At 46.2% G+C, this 22,388-nt stretch overlaps 1 protein-coding gene across 3 annotated transcripts in view; it reads right to left on the bottom strand.

The window, feature by feature from the left end:
* Window positions 1-2,865: 2,865 nt before the first annotated feature.
* The window catches only part of PDE9A (phosphodiesterase 9A), a 44,165-nt gene continuing 24,642 nt past the window's right edge, over window positions 2,866-22,388 (bottom strand). For all 3 annotated transcript variants that reach the window (XM_035545906.2, XM_035545907.2, XM_035545908.2), the window contains 12 exons: window positions 22,074-22,158; window positions 18,764-18,845; window positions 16,449-16,523; window positions 13,682-13,768; window positions 11,015-11,119; window positions 8,780-8,862; window positions 7,759-7,915; window positions 6,473-6,586; window positions 5,831-5,935; window positions 4,766-4,894; window positions 4,484-4,579; window positions 2,866-2,916 (listed from right to left, as the gene is read on the bottom strand). In XM_035545906.2, the coding sequence (XP_035401799.1) occupies window positions 2,866-2,916; window positions 4,484-4,579; window positions 4,766-4,894; window positions 5,831-5,935; window positions 6,473-6,586; window positions 7,759-7,915; window positions 8,780-8,862; window positions 11,015-11,119; window positions 13,682-13,768; window positions 16,449-16,523; window positions 18,764-18,845; window positions 22,074-22,158 (1,169 nt within the window). The remainder of the gene's footprint in view (window positions 2,917-4,483; window positions 4,580-4,765; window positions 4,895-5,830; window positions 5,936-6,472; window positions 6,587-7,758; window positions 7,916-8,779; window positions 8,863-11,014; window positions 11,120-13,681; window positions 13,769-16,448; window positions 16,524-18,763; window positions 18,846-22,073; window positions 22,159-22,388) is intronic.

Below are 22,388 nucleotides of genomic sequence, written 5' to 3'. Positions count from 1 at the left end.
CTCTGGCGTTACATAACCCGTGTATTTAACACGCACTAAATTTTCACTGCAAATTGGCTGCCGTGGGGGCACTCAGGTTTTAAAAAAGCTGTTTCCTTCCCAAGACGTGTAGTTACACTACGGCCTTGGTTTGATCCGATTATGAAAGCCACACTCAAGAATGAAGTGTGCATGGGGCTGTGGGATCTCATCATTAAAAAAAAAAAAAAAAAAAAAAGAAGTGAAGTCCCAGGGCTCATCACTAGTTTTTCAAGCCGAACCGCGTGGAGTAGTTACGAACTGTTTCATGTTCAGCTTTCCCCACCTGTGTAGGAGCAGCAGTGTACAGCGGTATGCATCACTGTCATGATGCCGTAAAGACGCATGCAACAGACCACATAAGGTTCTTTGCAAGGCGCCTACCGTAAGGTAAAACAATAACAATGAGATAAAACATCCATTCTTAGTCATCGGATTAGGGAGAGAAAAGATTAAATCACACTTCAGACATCTGTCTGGCTGTCTCCGAAAACTTTGTTTTCGTGCTAAGTGTAGTTTTAAAATGTCACCCTGAAAACGTGTGACATTTTAATGGGCTGATTGCCAAGATCCTCAAATCTGTTCATTTACATATGAATCACAGCATCAAATGTTTTGGAAAAAAAGTGCAAGAAACTAGAATTATGAGAGAATGCCTTACCATCCCCTTGGTTAAGTGTATGTCGGGAGGATTGTCTCTTCAGAAATCTAATATTATGAAGGAAAATGAGATTAAAGAATGCCGTGGCACTCCCATATACACCAGTAGGTCATGATTACATGTGGTCTTTTTTATGACAGACTATAAATAGCAGCCTGGACATTCCCTGCTCTTTCAGTGAGCCACAGAGAGCATCGCAGCACCATGGCATGCATTAGTGCAGCCCCGAGTAGGGCTCTCCACGTGTCTGATGCAGCTCCGATAAGGTCAGCGGGATCGCACCAGCATCCTCTGGTCATCTCTGCTGTGCACGCTTTCCAGTTTGCTCTGAAAAAATGATGGAGCCAAAGCAGGCAGCAAGAACCATCCATTACAAAGCTCCCGTGCGCTTCAATTAGGGAGAGCTGAAGAGCCTGAACTCTGCAATTAGCTACTGTGCGCCAGGGTCCCTGATGAGGCGCGTGGGAGTTAAGCGCACACATAAATACTTGCTGGATCAGGGCTTATGGTTAGAGAAAGTTCTTCTGGCTGAAACAAAACTTCCTATCAGGATCTAACCCTTAAACAATTTTAGTGGGAGGAGGGTGCAGTCAAGTTCCTACAGCAGGTTTTCTCATCTAGTGTAACTAGCTCGATGCAGGACTTGGCATGTCCTAAGCAATTGTTTATAGCTCCTGCACAGCACATCTGCTTTGGGAGCTGATTTGTGACGGAAATCTGCTTGAATGGAGATGGTAAATTTGATTTATTAGTGAAAAAGAAGTGGAGAATTCCTCAGCAAAACAATCTGGGTCACAATGTACTTTGGATTATAAGATTTAGTGCGGAAGAAAAGGTCCAAATCACACAATTCAAATCCAGCTTTCAAGGACTGAAAGTGTTGAGGTTAATCAAAACTAGGGCTTAGTTCGTTTGTTCGTGAAGATGCCTGCAGAGCTGGGAGCTGACCCCACGCTTGGATCTTCCCATCTACCCTGGGGTCCCCCAAGACTGTGCAAATCCAGGGGCCAGACCCTTCTCCAGCTTGCAGCAGAAAGCCCCAAAGCATGCACACAGACAGACGCTTAAAGGAGCAGGCAGCCTGGGCAGGAAGGGGCACCAGCAGAGAGAGCAGGCTGTGCCTCTGTCATGGAGCTGGGGAAATGTGCAAGCCGGAGTCAGGTAGGGATGGCTGCATTGATATAATACTGCTCTCTGTGAGGCTCCCAGCCTTTGCAAGTCATTGCTGAAAGGGATGCGCCTTCCGTGCTGCTCTCATGGTATGGCTGTATCACCAAAACTGTTTCTGAAACCTCTCATCTTAAGGAGACCAGACCCTCCCCTCTCCCTTACAGCCCCTCACCTTGTATTCACTTGTGTTCACCCTGTGAACACATACACAAAAGAAAACAGGTACGACACCCATTTCTGTAGAAGAATATATTATTTAGCAGATCAGTTTAAAAGTAAAAAAAAAAATCTGTACATCTTTGAAGGTTCTTCTTGTTGGTGGTGTTGCTTTTTTCTTTCACGAGGATAAAAGTCTGCTTGCACAGTGGTGTCAGCGTGGTGCTCCCCGCCTTTGCTTGTGCTGAAGGACCCCCTGACGATAGCTGTACAGGGCCACAAAGCGAACCCGCAAACCCATGAAGGTTTTTTCTGACTTCTTCTAGTATAGAAAAACGAAATTGCTGGGCTTCTGAATGTACTGTGAACACTATAAAATTCAGAGAATAATACAGAGAAATGTGTCATTAGGGCCTACTTGGCAAACAAAAATATCTGCCAGGGCCCTGTCAGAATACAAGCATCTGTTAAGCTATGCTGTAATTAGCATACCGCTGTACACATGTATGTAGTATCTTGACTAAAACAACTTTTTCTTTTGTTTTTGGACGCCAGTGGATCATTTTTCCAGAAACGGCTCCTTACTCAGCTCCACTTTGCCCTTAAAGACAGTGGGCCTAATTCCCAGTGGTGGCCAAAAACGCAAACCCGCTGCAGACGGGAGCAGTGCTGCAACCTGCGCGGCGTCCGCAGGGGTGGCAGCGCCTGGGCGGGCGGGCAGGGCATCCATCCTGGCCACCTCTCCTCCTGAGTGGTCCCCGCTGGGTTTTGACGTAGCCGCCACGTCTGGTCGGCAAATACAGTATTTCTCGAAAAGAAAATAACCTTAGGGTTAAGTTTTGCTCAGAGTCCTTTTCTTCTCATTTCTCGGTACTGCCGGTGGTCAGGCTGTCGCTTTTCTTCTGCTGCAACTGCAAGGAAGAGCAAAGCAGCGTTAGCACCGTGGATTTGCACAGCTACTGTGAATCCAGCACTCATCTCCCCACAGCTTGCTATATCGCAGGCACCATTTCATCCAAACAGCTCTGGGGCTAGGCCTGGAGGAAACAGAACTCGGTGTTCCTATCATCTGCCCTGTTATGCTCTAGGACTATTTGCTAACCCCTCTTGTTTCAGGTTATTTCTGACTTCAGGCAGCTCGTATTTTCCTAAGACCTCTTGTGTCAACACACCATAATTAAAGCTCCATCGGTTTGTATGAACTTTCTGTTTTGACAGCTTCTGTAAAGCAGAAGTAAAATTTCAGCTCAGGTTGAAAAAAGAAGAGGTCTTGGAAAGTCTTGCACTCATCTCTGAGCTCTTCTTCCCTCCTTTGAGAAATGCTCCACTCTAAACTGAAGAGAGCTGAAGGCTTTCTTCTCATTTATAACTCAGTGCTCTCAAAATGTGTGGTCTTTGATTAACCAGCCTTAGTATTTGTGCTGCTCAGAGGCTTTTCCTCCAAACCATTTGGGAGGAAGTGGGAACTATAGCAGAAAGCCACCACCATCCTCCTGATCCAGCCTGGGACATCCATGTGAATGAACCTTCATTTTGCCCATACCAAAGCATATCAGCACAACTAGTGCTCCAGGGCACTTCCCAATTTATTTAATGACACAGTGACGGATAGTGTCCTGTCTACATGATAAATTTGTTCATGTCTGAGAAAACCCTGGAGTGTGATGCCATTCAGCCAGGTTTTGTTGTCTGTCTCAGCACAGAAAAGAAGTGCTGGAAGAGGCACATATGGAAGGTGTGCAAGGAAGGCCTCCTGGGGCAGGCTGGGGCAACCACTCCTGGGTTTTGGCCTCAGGCTCTGCCCTGCTGATGAAGTCCAGAGGCCACGCAGATGCGGCCAGAGGGAGTGAAGGCTGTTATATGTATATCCAATCTTCCCTAAACCTTACATGTCAAAACAAGAGGCGCTCTGTAAACAGAGGTCCCCGATCAGCCTGAGCCACGAAATGGCTTCATTTGCTTTGTGTTCAATCCCACTAGATGCTGTGTATCTGAGAGCAACCCCTCATAAAATTCAAGCCCGTCCCCCCTGTTGACAGGCTTGTGAGCAGAGGTTCCTTTCCAGAAAAGAAAACCGTGCCTCAGCGGTGCAGTCCCGTCAACTGCCCGAGCCCAGGGCAACTTGTTGCTACCCAGCCCAGGCCAGCTCCTTCCCAGGGGAAGGCAGCTCCCTCCTGGAAGAGGAGTTTGCTGTTGCTCTCCCCTCAGGCTGTTTTCCCTGGGCTTGTTCTCCAGGTGCCCCTCCTGCAGGCATCTCCATCCCCACAGCCGTGCTGGGGTGGGTGAAGGATGCTGGTGTGCACGCAGGCTGCTGGTGGCACGTGCCTGCCTCCAGCTCAGCGTGATTAATGTGTTTCTCATGATTATGACTATGCTATAAGCATTCCTACTGTTTTGGAATTAAAGGGCTATTAAATTACAGTGTTTCACTTATTAAATCACAATGTTTGCTTTATCAAAGAGATATTTATGGCTCACCTCTCTCATAGCATCATCTATCTGTTTTAATTCCTCATAGCGGTCCCTGGATTCCCAAAGGGGCTGGAGCATCACCTCCTCCACTTCTGGGAATAGCTGGATGAAAACAAGAGAGAAAGTCGACATCTCCTTTTGCATTCACTAACCTGTACATGTTAGAAGTGGACAAAAGGCAGGGTGTGGAGCGAACATCCTCATTTCCCTGGCTAACTCAACACCCATCAGAGCCCGTGATGAAGCTCTGCACGCTCCTGGTTCTGCCCCTGGCCTTGGCTGACCCACCTTTGTTACTGTCTCGAACATGGGGATGAGAACGAACTTCAGGAAGCCGATCTGCGCCGTTGGCTTGGTCACTTTATCGCGGTCCATGAAAGGTGCCACAGGAAGCCCCTCCGACTTTTCTCGGTCACTCTGGAACAAATCCAGGGTTAAGGGATGTTAATCTCAGCTGGAAGCCCATAGGGAGAGCAATGTACCAAGCAGACGACTAGCTAAAGGGCAGTGGCCTTCAGGTGCACGTCTCAGTGGTGTCTGAAGATAACAGGGAATAGCAATGTGCTTCCCTCAGGCCGACATATCCTGCCTTGTTGAGAGCAAGCCTCTGAACAAAGAGAACTACAGTTAGCTACATCTATGCAGCATGGGCATGGAAGCCTTCACCTGAAGACTTACAGGGCAACGAGGCCACCCGGTCCCTTTGCAATCCCATGGGAATAGTGGGGTATCATATTTCTGAGCATTCAGGAAGGTGTTAATGGCTCTCACCACTCCGAAAGAGGAGTAGGTCTTTGACTTCCTCATTCTCCAGAGAGTGACTCTTTTCCAGGTACTCCTTCAGAAATTACTTGTTCTTTTTTAATAATGTTTCAAACCAGTTCTGGCTAGCTAGATCAATGGAGAATACCTCCATTGACTGAAATGAGTTTCCCAAGCTACCTACCTGACCCTATAACTTACTGTTTCTATGCGGGTTCATGGGCAGGGGAGTCACAGACTGCACATCCAAAAAAGATATCCCACTGCAGACTTTCACCTACTGGCTCTGTGGGCACAGTGATTTTGTTGGGTGGCCAAAACAATAAGGCACAGAGAAATTGTAATTTTGAGGAAAAAGCTGCAGATGCAGTGAGCTAGAAGAGTGTTGTCTTTTCTCTATGAATTACAGTCAATTGCATTCATTTGCTTTCTGAACAGCTTGTCTTGCTGACCTGCTTCTTCGGCTTTCCATAAAAGAAGCCTTTCTGTCTCAGAGCTAGCCCAGGCTGTCAGGCAGCCGAGCACCCAGAGCTGAGGTGGGATCTGGCCACAGCAGCCCATTGTGCGACTGCGTCGCTCCCTCATTCTTACCTGCATAAAATATTCCTCTAGCAAGCAATCTACCCAGGGCTCTGCAACTTCCATCGGGCGGACCTCATTGGAGATATCGCAGCATTTTATCAGTATCATCTTCAGCTGAAAGAGGATAATCCTTTAATACTCCAGTCTTCACGTCAGCCCTTTTTCCCCTAGCAAGAACCCGTGTCCTTACAATGCAGTGGGAGGGAATGTTCTCAGACAAAAAGGACAGCTTTAGAATTAAATCAGGGGTCTCGAATGGATTCTATTCCACTCTCCCATTTACCCTGTGTAACCCACTTATCCGCTCTCTGCCTTGTTTGCCCTGCCTGCAACACTGGGATGAGATCCAGCAGGATGTGTGCTTCCCTGCTGTGTGAAGAGTTTCGGTCCCAAAAGACCATGAAACTCATTGTGAAGCAGGGCTTAGAGGCTGTGGGGAAAGGCTTCCCTGGATGTTAAAGACTCCAGGACTTTTAAAGCTGGAATAGTCTATTTTATAAAGAGTAATTCCAAATTTAAAATCATTTTGGTGGGGCAGGGGAATTCTTTTTTAACAGTGAATCTTGATTCTTGATTTTTAAATAAATGAACATTCATCTACAAGATTTCACACCATGCACAGAAAAATGATAATCCACAAAATCTCCTTACACAGGTCATGTGTTCTTCATTTGAGTAATCAAAATTTTCCATTTTTTCCTTGAAAGAGTCCAGTATTTCTGCATGTCTCGCCATGTCTGTAGCCAGAATCAACGTAATTATCCCCTAGCAAAGAAAACATGTTCATATTATCAACTTGACATTCTTTACAGTCTGTTATTACAGAGAAAAATAGGGTCTTTCACACAAGAAAAATCTCACGTGTATTACATTGTTAATACTGATCTGACTTGGAACCACCAAGCAAACTGGAAAAGGGTAATAGAAATCCATGGTATATGCAGATCTGGGTTGGCTAGATCTGTAACACTAGTGTGACATTCTGAAGGTGCTAAGGTTTTTCCTTTCTGATTGACTAAGTGTGGAAACACAAACTTTACAACTGGATGTGAAAAGCCACTCTCTATTTGCCAAGATCTACTTTTGGTCCCTTGCAAAGCAGTGCACACTTTGGTTCTGACTCTTAATGGAGTCAACAAGGACGAGAGAAAGGCCAATAGATGTGAATGTCCTCTGTGCTCATCCTCCTTGGATGAAGGGCTTTGAAATAACCAAGCACAACCAATGTGTTAGGAGCTCCATATCCTTGTGCTAGGCATGACTTATGATGGGAAAATATGTGGTTAATTTAAAGTTGTGGGTTCTTATGCACGTCAGTCCATTTTGGGCCCATGCCTGCTTCCCCTGCACTGGCAGAATCAGTGACTCCAAATGGACCAGCATGTGAGCCCTCACATTGGTCTGCAATTTCAGCTGGTGTGAAGGAAGCTGTAACGTAGAAACTAAAAAGAAATTTTTGTCCTTAGTGCTCTATTGGGAATTCTAGCATATTTTCATTTCTCAGGGATAACTGTGACAACTCTCAGTCCACCAGAGCCTCTTCAACAGTAAAAGTGCTCTGCTGTTGCAAATCTTTTCCCATTTTGAATCCCCGCTTTAAAATTAATGCAATGTTCTCTTAAAGCATAAACTTCTACCATGAGAGCATGATCCTTTCCCAGACAGAGCTAATCGGCTCCTTCAATAATATAAATAACTACACAAAAAATGTCATGGGCTTTAACAGTCAGGATGTGCTCATTATTTCTCAGCAAGACATTCCAGGAAGTGCTCCTGTGGACATTTTCCAAGAATCCCTCTTGGATCCTCCCAGTGCGAGGGGCTTTTTCAGTCTTACCTTCTGGGGAATGATTCACTTGCAGCATACAGCAGGGAGGATGTGCATGCTGCATCTGCGGGAACAGTCTGTATAGCACAGATGGGACCAGCATTCATACCTGTCTTATCTGCTTGAATTGGTCCTGGTCGACATTGGAGAAAATGTTATATTCTGGCTGGGAAATGATCTGGAAAGCCACAGCACAGTGATGGTTCTCCAATGGGGAGATGTCATTGTAGCGTACTGCCAGCTCCGTTCGTGCATTTATCTGATAGCTAATGTACAGAAAAAAACAATGAGAGCTCCTGCAGACTCACACTAGCTGCTCTAAATCATGCTGCTTCCTTTTATTTACATTCTTCTGAATACTTATTCAATTAGCTGCAGTTTGGTTTTTGATTGTTAATACTAAATCAGATTTTTAGAGAAGACAGATATGACTTCAACATCATCTCAGGCACTCTTCCTCCATGTTTTTATTTATCTATTTATTATTTCACCAAGTCTCTGTAGCTTAAAGTCACATAAAATAAACACAGAAGGAGCTGTCTGGGCTTCATCCAACCCCCACTGATGCTGACGGACAGATTCTCAAAGATCTCAGTCAAAACTGAGTTCTGCCCTTATTTAATGAGTGGCTACAAATAAATTAGATCATTTTCTTCTGTTTTTCACACATGCGTACATGCACACAAAAGTGACCATGTGTCAACAAATCTAATTTTCTGACATGGTATTAAATAGAAAAACATACATTTCATAATTTATAATTACGAAGTAATGTGCAAGTCAAATAACCCTTTGCATTTTAGTGCAATTATTCTATCTTGATTAATAGAGCTATACCCATTTACGCCCTCATTCTTTCAGCTGTGAAACGTTTACTTTGTTTTCTCAGGAGTGGGGGGACTAGCTGAGGCAGAGATCTGCAAAAGCCTTTCCCTTACAGAGCCAAGGCCAGCTGGCAGCCCCAATCCAGACCTGAGTTTTCTGCCTTAGCCCATGCATGAGTGAATGGCAGGGCCTTGGGGGAAGGTCATTGCCAGCTCAAGCTGTGAGAAGGAAAACCTGATCCACCAAAAATGCCAGCTGGCCTTGCCTTCCCAATAGGCTCTAAGGCAAGCACAAGGCAGACTTACGTATTGTTATAGCCCGGATGGTCCAAGTCGTGGCATACTGCGGCAGTCATGAGAATCAAGATGTCAATTTGGGAAAATTTCTCCTGCAAAATACAAAACATTAATGTAGTATTGCAATTTCTACTTCCCCTGTCCCCAACAACGAAAAGAAGTAAAAAACCACCTAGATTTGCATTTCGGAGAGCGGCAAATCTGAGCAAAATGAAGGATTTTTCTATACATCCATTTACTTCAGTCAAGAGAGAGAATTCTGCCTTCCCTTCCAGCAAAAATGACTCAGATTTGACTTTGTTGCATTAAATAGCAGCAGCTCAAAGGAGCCAATTTGCTTAAAACTTGCTATTACTTCAGAGATCATATAAAAGCACAGATACAGTAACACAGCCCCTTACAGGGCATTTGAGCATCCTGATTAGTTAAGGTAGGGCTGGAAGATAGCTGCAATTATATTCTGTATTAACTAAAGCCATGGAAAGAGTGGGAAAAAATAAAACTCAGTATCTCTACAGCTTCTGAACAGGATGAACTTCAACAAGTTCATTCAAACAAGTTTTTCTCCATACTCCTGACAAGAAATGCCAGGAACTGAGATACAGACACAGATACAGACACAGATTTCTAGGTTGGAAGAGACCTCAAGATCATCGAGTCCAACCTCCGACCTAACACTAAGTACTCCACTAAACCATATCGCTAAGCTCTACATCTAAACGTCTTTTAAAGACCTCCAGGGATGGCGACTCCACCACCTCCCTGGGCAGCCCGTTCCAATGCTTAATAACCCTTTCGGTAAAGAAGTACTTCCTAACATCCAACCTAAAACTCCCCTGTCGCAACTTTCGCCCATTCCCCCTCGTCCTGTCACCAGGCACGTGGGAGAACAGACCAACCCCCACCTCACTACAGCTTCCTTTAAGGTAACTGTAGAGAGCGATAAGGTCGCCCCTGAGCCTCCTCTTTTCCAGGCTGAACAAGCCCAGCTCCCTCAGCCGCTCCTCATAAGACTTGTTCTCCAGACCCCTCACCAGCTTGGTCGCCCTTCTCTGGACTCGCTCGAGCACGTCCATGTCCTTCCTGTAGCGAGGGGCCCAAAACTGAACACAGTACTCGAGGTGTGGCCTCACCAGAGCCGAGTACAGGGGGACAATCACCTCCCTAGACCTGCTGGCCACACTGCTTCTTATACAGGCCAGGATGCTGTTGGCCTTCTTGGCCACCTGAGCACACTGCTGGCTCATATTCAGCCGACTATCAACCAATACTCCCAGGTCCTTCTCGGCCAGGCAGCTTTCCAGCCACTCATCTCCCAGCCTGTAGCTCTGCTTGGGGTTGTTGCGCCCCAGGTGCAGGACCCGGCACTTGGCCTTGTTGAACTTCATACAGTTGACCTCAGCCCATCGCTCCAGCCTATCCAGATCCTCCTGCAGAGCCTTCCTGCCCTCGAGCAGATCAACACACGCACTTAGCTTGGTGTCATCTGCAAACTTACTGAGGGTGCACTGGACGCCCTCATCCAGATCATCGATAAAGATATTAAAGAGGACCGGCCCCAGTACCGAGCCCTGGGGGACACCACTTGTGACCAGCCTCCAACCAGATTTGACTCCATTCACCACAACTCTCTGGGCCCGGCTATCCAGCCAGTTTCTAACCCAGCGAAGCGTACGCCAGTCCAAGCCCCGAGCAGCCAGTTTCTTGAGGAGAATGTTGTGGGGAACGGTGTCAAAAGCCTTACTGAGGTCAAGGTAAACCACATCCACAGCCCTTCCCTCATCCACCAAGCGCGTCACTTTGTCATAGAAGGAGATCAGGTTCGTCAAGCAGGACCTGCCTTTCATAAACCCATGCTGACTGGGCCTGATCGCCTGCTCGCCCTGCAAGTGCCGCGTGATGACCCTCAAGATAATCTGCTCCATGAGCTTTCCTGGCACTGAGGTCAAACTGACAGGCCTATAGTTACCCGGGTCTGCCCTCCGGCCCTTCTTATAGATGGGCGTCACATTGGCTAGCCGCCAGTCAACTGGGACCTCCCCCGATAGCCAGGACTGCCGATAAATGATGGAAAGCGGCTCGGCCAGCTCCTCCGCCATATGTATAACTATGTATAACTATGTATATAGTTATAACTATAGTTATAACTATAGTTATAACTATAACTATGTATATGTATAACTATGGATAAAAAAAGGAGATTTCTGACTGGATCAAATCTGGTTTCTGCAGAAATACACATACCTGGAGACTGCAGAGCGAGATCATGCTGTACATCATCTGGGTCACGCAGAAGCAGTGCCGGAAATTGTGAAAGGGGTTGTTTCTGTAGTTGTCATGAATGCACAGCTGCAAAGAGAGGGAGTGGAGTCGTCAGAGATAGGAGAGCTCTTTCTTTATAAAAATGTGTGTATGTATGCTTCGTGCCATCCCTGGAGGCACTCTGTATCCCCACAGGAGTCCTGTGGAGGCCAGCATCATTCTCTGCTAGGACAGGGTGACAGCACAGGGACCTGACGCTGACTTTTGGGGAGAGGATGAGAGGTCACTGCCTTTCAAGAGTCTGCCAGCAGGTAAAGCCTGCATCAGCTTCTCCCACCGACCAGCTGGCCCTGGGCAAACATCCCAGCACAGCTGGAGGTGCATCTCAGGCTGGCGACAGGGCTCCGTGCTCTCATCCTGAACTGGTGGGTAAACGGCAGTGCTGGGGCGTGGAAAGAGCTCAAAGTACATTGCCAGTGCCCTCTCTTGCAATCTTCTAATCACCTTTATAAAGGGTGAATTTACTGCAAGAGTCCTCAAGCCCCACCAGGATCCAGCCCTTCAACCAGGGACCTGACTTCTAGGAAGCCACGAGACTTTGGATGAAGTCAAGAGAGCTGTGGGGTTTCAATGCTTATGAAATATTTGGGGGCTTCATTGCATTGCAAAGCTGTTCAGCTTTTTCTGCAGCAGGGCCTTCAGAAATGTCACATCATTTTACAACAAACAACTAATGCCCTGCTATAGCTGACAGCCGGGCTGGTGGGCGGCATCTCGCAGCCACTGCACCGACACCGCGGTCGTGCCCAGGCACCGTGCAGCACCGCGGGGCTGTAACGTATACATCCAGCAGCGGAGCCCCGAGCATCCCAGGGGAGTCCTGACTCAGAGCACTGGAGGGCTGGAGTGACTGGGCTGCATTAGTCATCCTTTCCTCCGCTTTCTGGAACGTTTCTGCGGCCAGTGGATGTGGGAGCAGGAAGGCAAGCGTGCGCGAGAGGCGGCTTTTCCTCACCCACTTCAGTTCAAACTGGTGCCCACGCTGTGCCTCGGGAGGTAGCACAGGTGGAAGCAAAGTCCTCCGGGATTTTTTTAAATCATCTTTCTGTGAAGCTGGTGTTTGAGAATGGAAAATACATAAAAAAAAAACCTCCCCTCATTGTTCTCAAATACTAGTGGTAACAAACTACGCGGAGATGCAAGCTAATGGGAAGCTGCCTGCCCTAGTGCTTGTGGGTGGCATGTTGGTGTGTGTTGATGTATCACCTTGTTGCCCATGTTTTCAGGCTGTGAGACAGGAGGAGGAAAGTTTCTGTTTCATCTGTTCTGTGCTAGCCTTGATTGTATTGGGTTTCATCCTACCCCTTCCGTTCAGCTGCTTTCCCAGGTCAGTAGCACCAAGCTTTTCATCTGCCTTCTTCAGGGAGAGATTTCCCAGTTCTTGATCCTTTTTTCTCTCCCCTTTAATATAGACATATTATTTTTCTAAAATCGCTTAACCAGTCCTACACATAAACTCCAGCTAAGTTTTATGCCCTATCTAGGGACATAGTAACTTCGGTCCACTTTGTCCCTTCTTCCAGTCTCTAATAACCCTAAAGCCTCCAGCCTGCAGCAGCACCCCAAGCAGTGACAATCTCTGCCCTGTGCGTGCTGGTGCCCAGGTGCTTCTGCTCTTGTTGAAATGATGCTTTGTGTTTTCTAGCCACCTTCTGAAAGTGTGGAATTTGTTCAGTCCTTCCTGGGGGTCTACATCAAGCATGTAAAACAGTCAAACTGTCCCCTCTATTCTGTGCATAGTCTTCAGGAGAAGACTGGCAAGACATAATTCTTCTCTACAGAAATTGTACAAGACATACGCATACTGAACATGACGTTTTTAATTCTCGTTTTGATCAATTTTCCAGGTGGATGAGCAAGTTCAACTAACTGTAATTCTTCAGAGTATCCCTAAATCCTTCTTAAACTATCAGCAGAACATTTACCATTCCACGTCCTCTAGGAATATGATAGGTTTTTCTGAGAAAGCCAATGCTTTTTTTTTTTTTCTCTGAGAAAGTCAATGCTTCAACTTTTTGGCAAATTTTGTCTTGCAGTCTTACTTGGACCTGACAACACTGATTTTGTAATGCTCCAGCATCTCTTCTATAGACATCTTAGTTTTGGTATGATCTTGTCTTTCATGATTTGCATCTCTGCCAAATTCTCAACATTAAAGACCAAGGCAAACAAAGGTTATTTAACTTCTCAGAATTTCCTTTTCCATCCTGCCTTGCTCTTTTACTCCCTGTGGTTAAACACACTGAATGATTATTGCAGAGTGTTTTTTTTTTTTTTTGACCATATCTGAAGCCACTCATCTTGTCTCCACTTACATTTGTTACCAAGAGCGTTCACTGGAAATGAACTGCTCTCAGTATTAGAAAGCTCAGCAAACAAATGCAAGGCAGTTAAAAAATTGTCATTAAGAATTGTCATCTGTGACCACAAGAATGCAAACATCTGCTGAAGGACTTAGACTTTAAGAATTTGTATAGATTGCCTGATTTCAATGGTATTACTTGTGTAAGCCAAACTAATTCCTTGTGTGTTTCACTTATTGATTTTAAATTTGAAAAATGGCAAATATCAGTGATTTGAAATACTTACCAACCACCTCTTTAACGTGATAGGATTGATGTTGAAGTCTTTCACCAGCCCAAGATCATGGTACATATGTTCCAAACAACTCAGCATCTGTAGCCAGGAAAAGACAGGTTATTGGCTTGGTAAATATCAGCTGAGTTTACAATATGTTGCAAAGTGAATTTCCTCCTTGCAAGCATTGAATAATTGCAGGGCCCTCTTGCTAAGATGAAAGAAAGATGTTCAAAGATTTCTTGATTAAAGACAGTGCAAGAGGGGAGGCAGAGAGGTTCTGAGAGCTTTCTGAAGTAGGCAGATTGCTGTGGACTTCATAGGTTTTGTGCTGGGCTTTGAATCACACCACCTCTCTTTAGTAATTGTGATTTGTACATATCACAGCAATTTCTTCTCGTGAAAAAGTATAGCCATTTTTCTAATTCAGGTGGGATGTGGGCTTGTTCTAGTTCTCAATGAAATCAGGGATGGAAACAGCTGAGGTCCTAGCTGTTCAGAAAATGACAGCAGAAAGTTATCCCTCAAGAAATGTGTGTTCTGGTTCTAACTCTACAACACTGCAGCAGGTTTGGGAACATCCATCCACTCCCTTGAACTCTAGCTGTGACTCCCAGCAGCTGAAAGGCGAGGGCAGACTGCTCCTCTGAGGCAGCATCTGCTCTGCGGCAGGAAGGGGATGCAGGCAGTTCAGCCCTGCCGCTCCCCGTTCGTCTTCTGGGTTTGAAAACATTGCAGACGAAAGGTATCGATAATCGGATGTGTCTGGGCACATAACAGCTGCCACCCGCCAGACATGAACAGATTTCCGGGAGTTCAGGAGCCTGCGTATCTGCATTCCCGTTTCTGAGGGCAAAATCTGCAGGGGGTAAAGTGCAGCCATGATATGAGCCGCTGCAGTCCTCGCTGTAGACCGATCCAGGAGTTTTAATACGATGAGTGCAATGTCACAAATGTGGCCTTGGAGATATTTTTAGTTAGTTAGGTTTCTGTTATTTAGGCTCTTACAAACGCTCCCGAAAAATGACTTCATCTGACGAATTTTTATGTGTATCCAGGGAATATACATCGTTCATGCAGTAACAAGGGGGCTGATTTTGAGTCATTCAAACAGGAACAAAAAGTCTTTCCTACAGGACTTGAAGGACAATGCCACAAGCTGATCAGTGCTTACACCACATGGCCAGCGTTTTGCTGTAGACCACCATGTCCTGTTCCTAGCTCATCCAAAGCAGAGAAACTAAGGTTTATAATCTGCCTGCTCCACGTGGGGCATGCAGACAAATGCTCATTGCTAAACAAGCACTGACAGAATCGAAATATTCTCTGTAAACATAAGCCAGGGCTGAAAGGGTGAGACAAACCCATATGGTGCTCTGCTCACCAGAGCTTGCACAGTATCTTATTGCTGAGCAGCACGCCTCCTTGCAGGGCATGCCTAATCTCCACGCCCTCTTGTTAGCCTCCTTCACGCCACCATATAGTGTTTCCTAGCACTCTGAACGAGTTACTGTGCTAAAACACTACGCCTCAGCACACAAGAATCCGTGGATAATGGTTTTTGTTTCTGTTTTGTCCCTATTCTTTCTTAACAGTCAGAGCAACGAGCCAGCAGTGTTGTGGTCCACCTGGCAGGTCGTAATTCTCTCGTGTGTTAGACCTGACAAGTGCTGAAAAGTTGTGGGCGAGCCATTTCGCCTGAGCAGTCGTATGGCTGTGATACAGGGAAAAAGGGCTGGGGAGGGAGCTGTAACTGCTGAGCACCAGCCCCAGCTTGGCACGGACCACGGGATGTGCTGCCAGCCTCTGCCAGTGGGAGACCGACCCAAAGCCACCGGAGAGTCCTTCTGTTCTTCTACCAGCCAGATGCAATATCCGACAGGAAACATGCTGTTCCTGTGGGAGGGTGTGGGGTATTTTTCCATGTCATGTTGCTCTAGAGGTGCTGAGCCAGAATGACTCTTGTACTCGTCTTATTGAGACAGTAATTAAGGTAATTGCTGCTGGAGGTGCTGCTAGAACATCCCACTCCTTCCCTTGAGAAAAGCCCAGCATTAAACCCCTGGTTTAGTCCTGCTCTCCCTTACATTTTTCCTAGGTGACATTTGCTCTTATTTACTGAACCTTGTTTTAGATTGTATTATAAGCTGACCATTATGGAGGCATCCTTCTCCTTCATATTTCTACAGAGGTTTACATATGGGCTTTCTAGGAGCTTCTGCAATACAGGCAACAAACAAAGAATAACACTAATAGCAATAAAAAATTGCAACAGCAATAGGAAAAAAGAAAAAGAAAAAACAATAAGAAAATACTGATAGGTCATGCATGCAGGTTTGCAACCTCTTCACAATGCACTGCAGAAAAACCCTTTCCTAAAAGTGTGTGAATCAACGCATGCACCTCTGCCTGCCTTCATACAGCAGCACTCAGCTTCATTGATTATTGCTGATGCCCTTAAGCATGTGCTTTGCTAGGGATTGATTTTTTTTCAGATGAAATGGCACAGGAGAACTCCTGTGGCAGCAATGATAGTGCACTGGTCGTTGTGGGACATTAGGAAAAGATTAAAGGGGAAAAAAAAGAGGAGTCAGAATATCATAATCAGCATTATCTCTCTGGCATCTGGTAGGGAAAAGTACTGTGATATGAAGATGAGAAAAATACATCGGGTAAGGTGCAGAGAAGGGGAAAAAATGCTCTGGACTATCTGAAAAGGCTCTTCTGGCCTTTGTGGCTCTCAGAAAAAGTGAAAACCCAGCTAGAATGACATCGGTACCTCGTTGGGCTCCCACAGCCAGACGTCAAATGTCGGTTTCCGAAGTGCTTCGATGGTCTCCTGGGACAGCATGTACTGCAGGTAAAAAAGCAGCCAGCATTAGCAAGGGTCCCCTGCCACCAGTTACCATCCACATGGGGTTTAGCTGGATTTCCCAAGGAAAAAGCAACACATCTCTCCCTCTGCTTGCCTAGCAGTGGGCTGCTGAAAGGCAGAGGTCCTTGCAGACTAGGGAGGAAGAGGTTTGGGAGGAGACGGAGGAGGATGGAGGTGTTATGAGTGGGCTTGCAGGTAAATCCAGCAAGGGGATGTAAAGGGCATGGGTGTGGATCTGTCCCTGGCTGCACCAACTCCTCTGCCGGCTGAGCATCACGACACGTGGTGCAGCCAGTCCTGGCGGGATGCTGTGGAGCGTCTGTGCTTGTAGCACTAAATTAGCTGCCGGGTGTGATGTATCATCTTTCGGGTGATTTATGCTCCCACTTTGTGTATTTTTTCAAGAACGCCTACATTTTCAAAGTGGTTGTCAGCCTGCACGATTTGAGTGATTTTTTTATTGTTATGCTCAGAGGCGCAAAACAGAATTGAGCTCATCGGCCAGTTACAATTTGTTTACAAAATGAAAAAAAAGGAGCGCGGAGGGTTAAAAAAACAGGCAAGATCTGCACTCTCCTGAATCACATTTTCGAGACTCTGTTGATCAGAGTCATTCTGGGACACAAAAGCCTTGTAGCTTTAATTGGCACATTTACTATGGCTGTCTCTAATTAGTTTGGGCTTACTGTGCTGAGCAGGTGAATGAAATTACCCGAGTCTCAAATTGTTGATACTCAAGGAAGGATAACACTGAAGACAAATTTTTCTTCTTGAGAAGGGAATGATGCTTTTGAATGTATAATGTATATTTAATAATGATGTTCTGCAAGAAGTCTGTGAATTGCCAGTGCTGGTTTGTTATTTGTTAACCTCTTCATTCTGTGGATTCATCACTTCCTAGCCTCTCTTAACATTGGACAAATCCAGCACCTGACAACTGATAACAAATTTTACAAATCTATCAAACAGAAGGCAAACTTCTGAAACCAAAACGCCTATGATCTTTGGTCTCTTGGCAATACAGACTAGTGGTTCACCCCGTAGTCACTCAGTACAACTCTGGTTGTTAATTCAGGGTTGTAATATCATAGCGGTAGATCTAAGGTTGATTTGACTTTAAATCTACTTTATTATCAAAGGAAGTTATCAAGGGGAAAAAAAATCAATTTTAGAACTGATGTTTTACGGAAATGTGTGTTAATGTCAGGAACACAGGCCTGTTGAGCAAAAGTTAATGAAAAGAAATGTAAGGCATCTTCAGAGACCTAGATGTCGCTTTTGCTAGGCAGAATAGAATAAACAGCTTCCTTCTACTAACACGGTAGGACTTACAGTTTGCTGCTCTCTAAAGCTCTGAAGACAAATTTGCAAGGATGCACGTCCACATCATACACCTGCATCGCGGGTGACCACGTGCACTCGAAAGTGACCGAGCCAGCTTTGATGTGTGCAAGCAAATGCCTGCTGTTAAAGTGTGATTTGCATGCATGCGAGCTGGTGTTTTGTGAAGGCCTGGGCTGGGCATGGGGCAGAGCACACCTGGTAGCTTTGAAAAACTGTGGCCAGTGCAAAGAGCAAAGATCCAGTGTGCTTCATGGTCGCAGCCCCATTTATCACTGCGGGTTTCTACTTGTACGTACCCAGTAGACATTTCTCTTCAAGCATTACTGTTTTTTTTTTTTTTTTTTTTTTTTTTTTTTTTTTGTCTAGCAAATACACTGACTTCTTTTCTCAGGGACAATGAATCATCCTGGAGAGAATCCAATGTCGCATTTTCTCTCTGTTTCCCTAGGTGAAGCATCCCCATAAATTACTTTTTAAATTAAAAAATAATCCATTAGGAGAAACCAGGCAGCAGAACTATTTTCAATTACAGTAGAGCTTTATAGGCCTTTTTGGTTGTTTACTACGAGCATGCAGAATAAACAAATATAACTAGACAAAAGAGCGTTAAATGTTGACAAATGCAAAATGTTCATTAACATTTCAAACGCTAATGAGCTTTCAAGTATTAAAGACTACTGAGGAACCAACTTTAAGCTCACCGCAGGCAATGCCATTATGGAAGCTTTTCCATTAGCTTCCAGGGATTTTGGATCAGGCCTTGGGTTTAGAAGAGCCAGGAGGTAGGCAGCGAAGAGGCAGGCTTTGTAAGCCAGCACTTGTCAGGGCAGCAAGCACGCGGCAGGACTCTGGTAAGACCAAGCATTGCACTGTACCTTTGGGTAGGATGGTACATCCCGCCGGGGAGTCAGCCTCTTGTTTTCATCCAAAAAGCTGTACTTGCAGGGACAGGTAGTCCTGAAATTAAATATTCAGGGAATGAAAAACCATGGTGCCTTGAGAAGTGCCAGAAGTGCTCTGGTCTCTTGGTAGGCATCACTTGGAGAACCATGCAGCTTCCCAACCTCTTTCTAACGTGGTGCTGCTCAGAAGCTTTAAAAGTGTGATCTTCTTTAGGATTTTCTCCCCTTGTGCAACATTCCCCTGACCCTTCTCTGTGTATTTGAATTCAACCTAGGAGCATCTTTCTTCAGACAGGTATCCATAGATATCTATCCATAGATACTTAAACCAAGTAACTTTTCTTTCAGCGAGCATCTTGTGTCTGCACATGCCATGCGGGAGACATTTGCAGACTCCAAGGCTGCATCAGGGCGGGTGAGCATCTGTTCTGAGGCATGACCATCTCGCCTGCTGTCCTTCAGCTGGGACAACAGCACGGAGGCACCAAGGCTTAGCGGATACAGTCTGCTTGGCTCCCCAGTCCTGGAGGATGGGAGCCACCGCCAGCAATTACAAGTAATTAACACTCTCCTGGTTACTAACACCAGCTGCCAGCTATCTACTCTTCCTCTGAGTGCAGAAGAGCCAAGCTGATGCTGTCCCATCTGAGCAGAGGGCTGTGATGCTGGGAGATGCTCCGGCCTTTGCAGGACATCTACGTTTCTGTGCTACAGCGTGAGGGCAAGAAACTCGTAGCTGCCCGCAGAAGTGTCCCCACAGCCACAGGGGCACAATAAAACCGATCGCTCCATGGTGTCACCCCCAGCAATCAGATAATGCTTCAGCTCAGCACGTGGTTCCCTGGTGGCTGATCACATGGGCTTTGATAACTGTCCTGCGATGATGACCTTGCATTTTGCATTTATCCCTGCAGTCCTAACATTTGGATCATCCCTTCTCATTTTTCAACCCCCCTGCCAAGTGAAGCGAACCAAAGTAGTCCATTAACATGTTTTGTCACTTTTTTCAGGATTCACAGATTTGATATCACTTCTCTTCTCTCTCCTCTCTTCTTTCTTCTCTATTGGGAATTGGCCCCGGCCTCTTGACTTTTTCCTCTCAATGTTGACCTCTGCTATCATTTCTCATGGTTTTGTCTGAATCCTCTGCAAAGTTATGTCATCTTTTAGCTCACAGTGCTCAGCCGGCTTCAGCCAGCTGCCTCCCCCTGCCCTGCACAAGGGGATTCTCAGCTGGTGAAAAGCTGTCTCCATCACCTCTAAATCCTCTTCCTCAAAACTTCACTGTGAGGGGTGTTAGTGGGATAAAAATAGTGAGATTGGGGCATTCCTTGCCCTAACTGGAGCTGACTGCCAGGGTTAGCTGGGGGCCAGCCGACTGCCCCTATTTCCCAGTGGCGGTAAAACTTTGAAGCCTTCCTCCTGCCAAGCTGGGGAACACACCAGAGCTGGGATGCATCAGACCTTTACAAATGTGAAACTGTATCTGCAAATGATCATGTTTTTAAATGGCACTATAATGTTATTAGCATCTGCTAGTGTGAGCACAGAAAGCAGACTGGCAAAAAAAAGAAAAAAAAGCAATTTGAGTGGGCGCAAGTGGAGTTGCTTTGCTCTTCTGCAGGGTAGAGATGCACATTTCAGATGTGTGATGACTCTTACAGACCTAGCTGTTCCTCCTTACTCTGCTGTTAGGTCACAGCAAGCGTAAGGATAGGTAGCCATGCACGAGTATAGCTATGTGTGTTGTGATATCACTGAAGGGATACATGCACTCACACATCTTTGTGTATATTAACATACACCACAGGGTCACCAGGGAGTAGGGACGTGGCCCGTGTGCAGCCGTGGCCACCTGGGAAGGGGGAGTCAGGGCTTGTCCTCAGCAGATCCCAGTGGGGACCTCCTGGTGGCCAGGCCACCGAGAGCCCTCTTGGCCACCACGGAGGGATGAGCAACACCAGGGACAGCCAGCCTGGCCCGGGGCCAACTGCACGGGGCCGACACAGCACTCCCTGCTCCCTCTGCTCTGTTAGCAGATTGCTGTTTGTGCTACAGAATGCAGATTGTAAAAGGACAGCCCGTGACGGGGAAGAGTCACGGCTGCTGCTGGGGCAGCCTGGTACTTCCTGAAGCACCTGGCAGCCACCCTGCGAAAGGGAGCCTGCAACAGCTGCTTTTTTTGGCTTTAGCCATCTGCCCGCGCATCGCTGCACTCCTAAATGCAGCTCTCCCAGCTCCCCACAGCAGCAGAGGAAAAAAAAAACCATGTATGTTACATGAAGTAACCTGCAGTCTCTCATACTGGTGTGAATCTGGAGCAGGTCTCCCGAGGTTAATAACATTACTCTGCGTTTATGCCAGTACGACAGGTGAAATTGGCCTTAGACTGAACAGGACTGCATTAATACCCCGCCTCCTGGAATATCTGGATAGTAAAATCTATAAAGGCAAGCGATTATAAAGCCTAATTCTTCTAGCAAATCCCCCATTGCCCTCAATAGGAAATAGTTTTGATTAAAGGTCACCGAGCTTGACCCCAAATGAAGAAGAAGCGTGTGGCTGTCAGCACAGCACAGTTACACTTGCTGAGAAACCCCCTCACCCCCACTCAGAGCAAGGTGCCTCCCGCTCAGTAAACTTCCCCATCGATCATCCTGCAATGATGATGTGCTTGTCCTGACGGGACACTTCAGTGACACAGGGGCAGGCTCACCAGCTGAGACCGCATACCCTACAGAATGCATTTTTTTCCTGGTGTTGTTTTAATTACTGCAAAACCAAGCTCGACAATTGCGGCGAGCCCTCGAATTATGAAGTAAATTCCCAAATTCTTGTCAAAATTGGAATGGATGCTTTATAAATAACATGAGATCGTAATTAGAAGAGCAGTTACAAATACATTTGCTGTTTTCCAGAACATGGTTTGAATCTTACTGGAGGTAATTGGAGCTCTAGCCAGATCCCAGGCAAGCACTACATTTAGCAAAAGGTCTTTTCCCATTCCTTCTCTCCCCGTACATCTGGACGAAGCATCGCCATTCAGCACGGTGAAGCACAGGAAAAATCACCCTCTGTAGCAAGACCTGCTTCTCTATTCATGTGGCCCCAGTTACTTTAACTGATGAATGGCACCGGATCCTCAAATGTTAAATTAATTTGTTGTTTCTTTCCTTGCTCCATTGCTTTTAAACCCAGTGGACAACTCGATCCTGCAGAAATGTTGCAGGAGGGTTTGAAAGCAGCCGCTTATTTCTCTGGCTAGGTCTGGCGCAGAACTTACCTGCTGCTTCTCGCTGCCATTTCCTCCCTCATCTTTTTAATGTCGCTCTTGCATTTCTCAATCTCCACCACTTTCAGGCCTTCCACTGTCAACAAAGGAAAACACCAGGGGTGTTACCATGGCGAAACCCAAAGGCTCTGGTTTCACAATTGTGCAAAATTTCAAAGGGCTTTAAGAGGGGGGGCTGTCCAGAGAGCGAGTGAGCCCCTACAGCCCGCCCCGGCTCTCACACACGCAGGTGCTGCCAAAGCGATAAGTCTTGAAAACCCATAGGCATCCTTGGCTGCCAATTTCAGATAATAGCTCGAGTATTTT

This window comes from Cygnus atratus, chromosome 1 (assembly GCF_013377495.2).
Source record: "Cygnus atratus isolate AKBS03 ecotype Queensland, Australia chromosome 1, CAtr_DNAZoo_HiC_assembly, whole genome shotgun sequence".
In the NCBI taxonomy this organism is placed as follows: Eukaryota; Metazoa; Chordata; class Aves; order Anseriformes; family Anatidae; genus Cygnus; species Cygnus atratus.
The sequence above is the reverse complement of the archived record's forward strand: the minus strand, read 5'-3'. Positions and strand labels throughout refer to the sequence as shown.